Below are 9,088 nucleotides of genomic sequence, written 5' to 3'. Positions count from 1 at the left end.
GGAGCCGGGGCACATCCGTGGGAGCGAGCGGGGGCACCCGCAGACCTCGCCGGCGACTGAGCATCGCCCTTCCGGGAGAGCGCACCGGCCGCGCCGAGGATGCTAAAAGGAGCGGGCTGTCTGCCGGCTTGCGCTGCGGTCTAATTTATAACCCGTGTGAGGGAAGCGGGAGACACAGGAGGAGACGGAGAAGGGTGGGGGGAGATGTTTCTAGGTCCGGCTTCATTAAACGCCGGCGTTAATGAGCGACGCAGGGCTGCGGCTGCCAGCACGGCCGCCGCTGTGCCCCGCGCCCCCGACGGGGGTCTTTCCCGCTGGCAGCGTGACCCTCACTGTGTCCTTAGCCGCCTTCCCCGAGGGAACCCCCCCCGTGCACAACGGGGACTGCCCAGCCGTGCGCTGCCGTCCCCTCGGCTGCCTCTCGCCGGGCTCCTACCGCCCCTCCACGCACCGCCCCCCGACGCCGCGCCACCCGGGCGGGGCCCGTGCCCTCGCCGGGGCTGCCGGGGTCCCCTCGCCGGCGGTGTCCACCCCCCCGGGGGATGAGGAGCGGCGGTGCCGACAGCGTGAGTGGCTGCGCGGCGGCTGTGCCTCCGAGCGCCGGCTCTGCGCATTTGATGGTCGTTAAAAACAATTTGTTTCCCTCCCCGTTTGGGGAGGGGGAAGGGGAGAATAATTCCGGGGGAGGGGAGGGGAAGGGGAAAAAAAAAAAGAGAGAGTGAGAGAGAGAAAGACCAAACCCAACAGAAACCCCGCGCTCCGAACTATTGCGACACGGAGCGAGGAGCGCGGCGGGGACTGGCGGCGAGGTGCGAGTGGGAGCGGGCCGGGCCGTGGGAGCGGGCCGGGCCGAGGGGGCCGTGGGAGCGGGCCGAGCCGCGGGAGCGGACCGGGCTTGGGTGGGGGGGCCGTGGGAGCGGGCCGGGCCGTGGGAGGGGCGGGCTGACCCCCTCTAGCCCCCCCCCCCGTGGGTGGGCAGGCGGCGCACGGTGCCTCCGCGCTGCCCCCCCCCACTACCCCCCCCCGCCGGTCGCGCCGGGCGGGTCTCGGCCGTTCGTCGCGGCTGCCCGGTGACCGCTGCCGCCTCCCCGCAGCGCAGAGCGAGCCCCCGCACCTCGGAGCCGGCGGCCAGCCCGACGGCGGCCCCCAGCCCCCCACCATGAACACCATCGTCTTCAGCAAGCTCAGCGGCCAGGTGCTTTTCGAGGAGGACGCCAAGGAGCGGGAGCGGAGCGGCCGGCCCTACGTGGGGGTAGTGGAGGGCCCGCACCACGCCGAGGTGCTGCTCCCCGACAGCCCGTCCATCAAGGAGAGCCTCAGCCTGCGCAACCGGCGGACGGGGTATGCCGTGCGCTCGTCTCCGCGCCGCGCACCAGCTCCGCGGGGCGGCCTTTCCGCGTTTGGGGTTGCGAGATGGGTTTCTAGCTGAGTCCTCCCCCACGGCCCCGGGTCCGTACTCTCTGGGACTCTCATTCCACAGCTACGGTGGGAAATTCCGGTAATAGGTGATGCCGAGGCGTCCGATTGGGCTGGAATGTGCCAGACAGAGCGCTCCTGTCCTGCGGTGTTTGACCTCCCCCTCTCTGCCTCCAAACAAAAACAAACCGGGGAAACCGGGGCTCGTCCGGTTTGGTCGAGCGCTTCGTGAAATTAAAGCCCCGCAAAACAGAGGCGCAAGGCGGAACGTGTGAAACCTGCGGGACGGGGCGGCCGCGGGGCCGGTCCCCGCCGGCGGTGCCGGGGCAGCCGGTCCGCGGGCGGGCACTGCGCGGCCTCCAGCGCCTGTTCCGCCGTGCCGGCTGGTTCGCAGCGCGCAAAGCGAGCGGACGGGAAGGAGCTGCATTGTCGGTGCGTTCCCCGGCATGGGATTTAAAAGGGACTAGGTCGCTGCCAGTCAAGGGTGATGTTAAAATCAGTTTTGCTAAAAACGCAGCTGAGGCTGAGCCGTCTGCTGCTGATGTGTGTGTGTGTGTGTGTGTGTGTGTGTGTGTGTGTGCTGGAACAGGTGAAATAGGAGGCGATGAGAGGACGTGTTAGCTCCGGCGGGTTGTCAGCCGCAGCTCGGGGGGTTGAACTGGCGAGCGCGGCCCAGGGATTTCGGGTCATCTTTACAAAGTAAAAACTAAGGAGCACGGTCAGGAGGCACCGAAACCCAGAAACCCCAAGGAGCTTTTTTTACTGCCGGATTTCCACCTTAACGATTGCATCAGCTCGTACTTTTAACGGCGGCGCTGGTTGGTGGGACGCAGGTTGTGTTTCACCGACACGTTATTAGCAGCCGAGCGCGGCGGAGCTGGGACTCGGCCCCGCACGGCTCTGCACGGCTCGGCCCGGCCCCGCACGGCTCTGCACGGCTCGGCCCGGCCCCGCACGGCGCCGTGGCGCCCCCTGCCGCCGCCACCGGGAGCCGCCGCCGCCCGGAGCCTCCGCACCGCCCCGCGCAGCGCTGCCCGCTGTCCCCAGCCCGCCTCTGGCGCTTCCTTCCCATTCCCCCGTTTTTTTTCACTGGCTTTTTATTATTTTTATTTATTTTTTTTTTACAAACAAACACTTTTCCTGTTTTTTTTGTTGTTGTTATTTTGTGGGGGTTTTTGTTGTTGGGTTTTTTTGTTTTTAACGGGAGCTGCGTTTGGTTCCCACCGGTTCCACCTTTCCTCCCGGCAGGCGTGAGGTTTCGGGGGCTGCTTCGCGTCGCTGACCGGCGGCGTTGGGGAGCGACACGCCTGCCCCCCCCCCCCCCCTCCCTGAGAGCACTCCTGCTCCGAGTAGGGAAATCACCCGGGAGTTGCTCGATGCCGCGGGTTTCTCTGAATTTAATGGGCAAATAAATTCAGGCGGGGGGCAGGCTCGCTTGGCCCTGGGGCCGGCCCGCACCGCGCTGGGTTGTGCGGCCGGGGCCGTGCGGGGCGGGCTCTGCCCCGCCGGAAAGCCCCTCTGTAAACAGCGCGACCACACGCCTGGCAGATGCCGAGCACCGAAAGCCTGGGGACACTCAAACCCGGCACCGGCGGAGCCCTGACCCCGCTGAAAGCCCTGCGGTGGAGCTGCCCGGGCCCCGCAGCATCATTTTGGCCAGCGGCCGCGGCGGGCGAAGCCGGCCCCGAGCCCTCCCCTCTCGGTCCGCACCCCCTGACCCTCGACCGGGGAGTTCGGGGGAGCTGCGGGCATCGCCTTCTCCTGAGCGGCCGGCCCGGGGCGAGTGTCGCGGCCCTGGAAAGTCTTTAAGCACCCCGCGGGGACGGGGCTCGGCGCCTCTCGGGCAGGGACAGACCCGGGGTCGGGGAGGCTCCCCCCCAGGCAGGGCGCTGCGCGGGCGGGTGTGCATCCCTGCGCGCTTCCCGCACCCGTGGCGGCGGCCGCGCAGGGGAGCTCGGCGCCGTGCCCGGGGCCGGTGGGGGGCCAGGCAGGTGCCCGCAGCCCCGGCCGCGGTCCTGAGCGCCCCTTCTCCGCGGCAGGGCGCGGCAGAGCGGCGGAAAGGTGCGGCACAAGCGGCAGGCGCTGCAGGACATGGCGCGGCCGCTCAAGCAGTGGCTCTACAAGCACCGCGACAATCCCTATCCGACCAAGACCGAGAAGATCCTGCTGGCCCTCGGCTCCCAGATGACCCTGGTGCAGGTAAGGGACCTCCCTACCCCCGCCTCCGGCGGCTGCGTTGGGGCATTTCACGGACGGGAGGGATGGGGGCAGCATCAGCCGAAGCCCCCCGTGTGAGTTGAGCATCAGGGGAGGCATCCATGGAGCCAACAAGGCCCGGGGTCTCTGATCATCCTTCCCTTCGCCCTCCTTAGCCCCCCCCCCTCCTCCAGCAGGACTCTATTCCCCAAACAGGAATTCCCACCTGTGGGCGATCCTGGCCGGGAAGTGCTAAAGGCAGTCGGCAAAAGGTGTGTGCTTTCCCTCCGATGAAAAGAGGCCCTCTGCCTTTAATCTCATTCATAAATACAGCAGAAATATTTTTGCTTAGTCTTTAAAAGTCTTCGGGTAAAAAGAAAATCAGTAATGGGAGATTTCATCACAGAGTATGAATTGTTGAGGAAGTTGTAGGGAGCTCTCTTTCCCTTTTGAAAATGGGCTAGAATGGAAACAGTTACATTGTTCTGATAATAGTCATCACCTGTTGCACAGACGTTGGTGTTACCATCCCCACTGTGTGCAGTGACTGCTTCACAGTCTTGCAGGAATTATCATTATAGTGTAATTAGACATGGGGTGTAATTGTTTTGCTCTCAGGTAAAACTCCCCTGAAACGTCTGGCAGTTGTGTTGCAGTAAGAGGTATAAAGTTGGCTGCAAATGTTTATAAATCCCACTTCTTTGTTCTGTTTGCCATCTGGCACTCTATTAAAACATGTGGTTAAATGCTATCGGTTGCTGAGTGATGCTATCTCAGGTCTGGATGCTGCAAAGATTTATGCATTGTGAATAATCTAATTTCCTCACTGGGAGCTACTGCTAGGTGCTTAAGATGAAACACATGTGTTTGCAGGATCGGGCCCTCAGTGCTCTGCCTCGCACATTATGTGTCGCTTTGCAAAGGACACGAAAATATCAAAATAACATGAAGTATTAGAAAAAGGAGGTGGTAATTCGGCATTGTTATTTTGAGTACTTCTTCAAAAAACCAGTGCTATGAACTTCAATCCTAATAACAGCAAAATGGGAAACTTACACTTTAGTACCTCGCTGTGAAACTACTGCACTAGAAAAAACACTATAGCTTTGACAAAAATAATATTAATGTCTCAGAAAATGCCAGTTATAACTGGAAGATACAGTTAAAACAACTTCCCTTGCTTTTAAAAAATATACATGAAAGGTTTGCTCAGACTTTTAAAAATACAATTACATAAACACTATCCATTCAATGCCACAATTCAATAGGAGTAGTTTATTGGACTATGGCTTTTAGAAAGTTCCTGTCTTTTTACATGAGATTTAAAACATACATCCAGAATATACATTGGGAGACTTTCACAGTAATGACATCTTGAGGAGTTCTTCTCCTGTTCTTTTATAAATGCCACGGAATGAACAGACAAGGGAGAAAAATGGGGGGATTTTGCACTTTTTCTCTCGTGGCAGCTTTAATAAATCCTGATGGGGATATGCTGTGTTAGCCTCTGTAAAAGCATCAAGTGAGCCATGGCCACTACTCTGCAGAGTTTTACGATCTATGTGAGGTGTAGAATAAAATTAAAAAGAACCATGGATGGCTACGTTTATCTCTGTCAGACCCCCAATGCCTCCAGTGGATTTACGTTGAAGCTGAATTTGACCAGCCTTATTTCTATGAACTGTAATATTTGAAAGAGCTGTGCAAACCAGCACATCTATCTCCATTTACAGAAGCACACCACCAAAAAGAAACCCCAGATGTTTCTTCCATCATTTGGGTGCAATGCTCTTTTAATCCAGGAATATGATAGCATCTGTACGAGAGGTAAATACATATGTCTGGCACCAGCAGTAATTCCTCAGCCTGGAAGAAGAAAACAACACACGCCCTACATCTACTTTTCAGATGCCCAGAAAGAACAAGACTGTAATCCAGATCAAAATTCTTGTTCTCTGAGAGAGAGAGAGAGAGAAAGCGCCAGGCTGTGATCTCAGTCACGCTGGGTACCTCTGAAATTGCTTCCCTGAAGGCTGTGCTCTTTCAGCTGAGTGGTATAAGCAAGAGCAGGCTCGGGACTGGGCTTCGGTACCTGCTGAAAAGCTTTGCTTCTCTCCCAGAGGGGCACTTTGCAAAAGCATCAACCAGGGGCCCCTGTGATTGCTTTTCTACTCTAGTAACACCAGACGTTGTTGGAGAGCCTGGAATCAGTGCATGATGTTTTTTCCGGGTTACGTGCCCTCCCGTTCGCTGACCTGTCTTCTATTTCCTACTCTTCTTCCGTTTCTCAGTGCTGTCCCGTGGCGTTTGCTCTTGGTGGGAATGTACGCTTGCCCCCACAGTTTTCCATTCCTGTGGAGGCTGTTGTCTGCTGACAGCTATTACCTTGTCCCAGCATCCCTCGTGTGCTGACACCTTGTCGTTGGAAGCTCTAGGGAGGACAAAAGAAACTGTTGAAAATCCCTTTGATTTTCTGCCAAAATGCAGTTTAGGGAATGAACGATTGGGGTTTTTTGATTTTCACCTGACTGCTGACCTTGGAAAAGGTCTTCACCAGCTGGCTGGAACATGATGTTGGTCATAGTAATATTGATAATATAGCTGTAACTCTTCTTCATGTGCTTTTCTTTCATCTAATGACCCTTACTCCAGTATGTACCATCCTTTTTCAGGACTATGGTATATCTAAAACCAATCCTTTTGTGAGAAAAGGAGGTGAACATCCAGCCCTGTTTTCTACTGTTATTATTAGGACAGTATCTGCATGTCAGATCTTCCACAATTTTATTTTCATTAGTTTTGTTATCAGCCAGTTGGTTGATTTTAAATTAATTTATTCTACCTCACTATTACTTTGGCTTAGCCCCCTGTTCCTGGGTGCAGTGGGACAGCAAGGGGGCTGTTACAGCTGTGTCCGACAGTGCTGCAGAAGGAAAGACAAACTCTTTTAAGGAGGTAGGATTTTGCAGGAATCATAAATCATCTTGTTTCTTAATAAGCAGTAGCAAAACCTGGGGCAAATTCTGGGCTGACTTATTCCTGAGCAGGCCAACACGGTCTTCGGGAGTCCTCAAGGCAAATGTTATTGCAGCTTTCAGTCCAACAGCCCAAAGTTTTCTACTTCTCCAACTGCCAAAGCAGGAAACCAAAAAAGCAATATAGTTTGAAAAGGCATTTTATGTTTTACTCCAATTAGATTCCAATTCAGAATCCAATAATTTGTCCTATTAATATGCTACATTTTCATTTGTGTTATTACCACAGTGCTTGATTTATTTTATTTTAAATTTTGGTTTAGATGTTCTTGTGAAATAAAAAAGAAAAATGGCTGTATATTCCTTCCAGAAAGAAATATGAATGGCCGTATTGTTGAAGAAAAGTTTTTTGCAATACTAGGATTAATATATTGGTCATGTGCTGCTATGGATTTAATCGTATTCAGACTCATAAAGGCATATCTGGATTACTGGAGGAGGAGAATCGCTTGATTTCTGTTCCCTTTCTGAAACTTTGGCCACTCTTAAGCAGTGAAGCAGAACAAATTGCAATAAAATTGAAAAGTCTCCTCAGAAGTAAAGCCAGAGGGTCAATATTTCATGATGCTGATATAAGTACCTGATGCTCTTTGGGAATGACTGAGCTGCTGTAAAATATAAATGCTGGAAAGCACATCTATTATCGTTCTCCTTGGGTTTTGTCTTTTTACTTCTTGAAGAACTACATGTTTGTTACTTTACAAGAACAGTGAGTTTCATCATGCATTTTTTTCAACATACTTCATTCTTTGGGAGGATTCTGAGACAAAGATTTTCCTGCTGGCTTGTATGTAAATTGTTGTTTTGGGTTTTTTCGTTATTTTTGGAGGTCACAGTAGTGTAACTTGGGATCATGGTAAAGGGTTGCCGGCTTTTGGCAGCTTTGGTTGTTTCTTTTTGTAATAGCTTAAGTAAGTGTGGTGCAAACAGGCACTTGTAGTGAGTGGGACCTACAGCAGTAGGCATGCAACTTTTTTAAGACCACATTTGGGACATTTGGGTCGAAATTAGTGACAAAACTGCCCTTGGCTTTAATGGAGCCAGGAACAGCCTGTAATAACCCGGGCGGTGGCTGGGGTTCAGGGTGAGCTGGTACAGCTTGTGGCCGTGCAGCCTTTTCCAGTCCACACACCTGGAGGTTGTCCGGGACTGAAGAATGGGAAAGATGTTGAATCTCTTGATGTTTTAGAGATCAGGATTTTCCAGCAACATACACCAGTGCCCAACAGCAGGAAATCACCCTGAGATAGATACCACACCATAGGTCTAGCCTAAAAATTTCTTAAGTGGATTTGCCTAACTTTCCTTCAGCTCTAATGAGCCCTGTTGTAATTGCATTTGGGGTGAGAGTTTCTGGAGTGAGTTTGTTGCTTTGTGCTTTAGCTTAAAGCTCCTCTTGTAAATGCTGACTTCAGGTTCTTTCATAATGATCAAATACTACTATTTCCTCCTCTCATAGCAGAAGACTTAAAATATGACTCATCTTCTCATATTGATATGCAGAAAGTGAAGCCCTGGCATGGGAAGAATGAGCTCAAAATAAACCAAGAGTACCATGCAAAAATCACTCCTGCTAAATTTAATTGCTTTTATGTATGAGTCATGCTAATACTACCCTATCTTTCTCTTCTGTGCATGGCACTTCACTGATGAAATATTTCCATATGTAATGAAATGGAGCATAATGAACCCCTTCCTAGTGAGATGTTAGAAAGCTGTCAGCTTTGTAAGATGCTGCAGTAACTGCTGTAATATTCAGTGGGACTCTGGACTGATCCATCTCTATCGTTACATACTTGATTTCAGATTTATACTAAATCATGGAGCAGCCAGGTGACTGCTGCTTCAGCTGAGCAGTCTGGAGAGTTTGTTAACAGCATTAGAAAGTGGATGGATTCCAGCCCACCCTTTCTGGTTTACTGTAATGATTGCTGTGTCAATATGATGAATATAAACAAGTAGCCTTGGAAGAGAATGAAGATTACTTACAGCCAGCTACAGTTTTGGTCTTCTAACCTGTCATAGTAAACTACATGGTTTGTAAAGTTATGTGTTTGGCATCTGAGGGCTGATCCAGGGCTCGCTGTGTTTTCGGTGGAACCCTGTTTCATGTGAACATGATCTTAAGTAAAATCGAAGTGACAGGCTTAAGGTAGCGCTGCTAAGTTCTGTGTGGGACTCTGAACTGAAGTTTTATTTTTCCTTTAAGCACCTTTTTTTTAATAGTGTTTATTTTTCTCGTGATCACCCTACAAGAGATTATCAATGCAGAATAATTAGCCAAATACTTGTATGCAATTTATACAACCTTAGCTACAATAGACATGAGAAAACCAGGGCCAAAATCCAATGCAACAGTTTGGCTCCCTAGCAGGTAGGGTAGAATGTATTGATAAAACGTGTTAACTTGCTTTGCAGGTTAATACAAGTTAAATGGTATG

General features: G+C 52.2%; 1 protein-coding gene across 2 annotated transcripts in view; it reads left to right on the top strand.

Moving 5' to 3' along the window:
• The first annotated feature begins 542 nt into the window (after positions 1-542).
• Positions 543-9,088, top strand: part of MKX (mohawk homeobox) — a 48,775-nt gene continuing 40,229 nt past the window's right edge. The window contains exons 1-3 of one of the 2 annotated variants that reach the window (XM_074157390.1): positions 543-566; positions 1,095-1,341; positions 3,456-3,615. In XM_074157390.1, coding sequence (XP_074013491.1) covers positions 1,160-1,341; positions 3,456-3,615 — 342 coding nt within the window. In that variant the 5' untranslated portion in view covers positions 543-566; positions 1,095-1,159. Of the gene's footprint in view, positions 567-1,094; positions 1,342-3,455; positions 3,616-9,088 lie in introns of those variants that run through there. The other variant, XM_074157392.1, reaches the window with a different exon arrangement.

The sequence above is a fragment of the Numenius arquata genome, chromosome 12, assembly GCF_964106895.1.
Source record: "Numenius arquata chromosome 12, bNumArq3.hap1.1, whole genome shotgun sequence".
NCBI classification, from domain to species: Eukaryota; Metazoa; Chordata; class Aves; order Charadriiformes; family Scolopacidae; genus Numenius; species Numenius arquata.
This window is presented reverse-complemented; position numbering and strand designations above follow the sequence as displayed.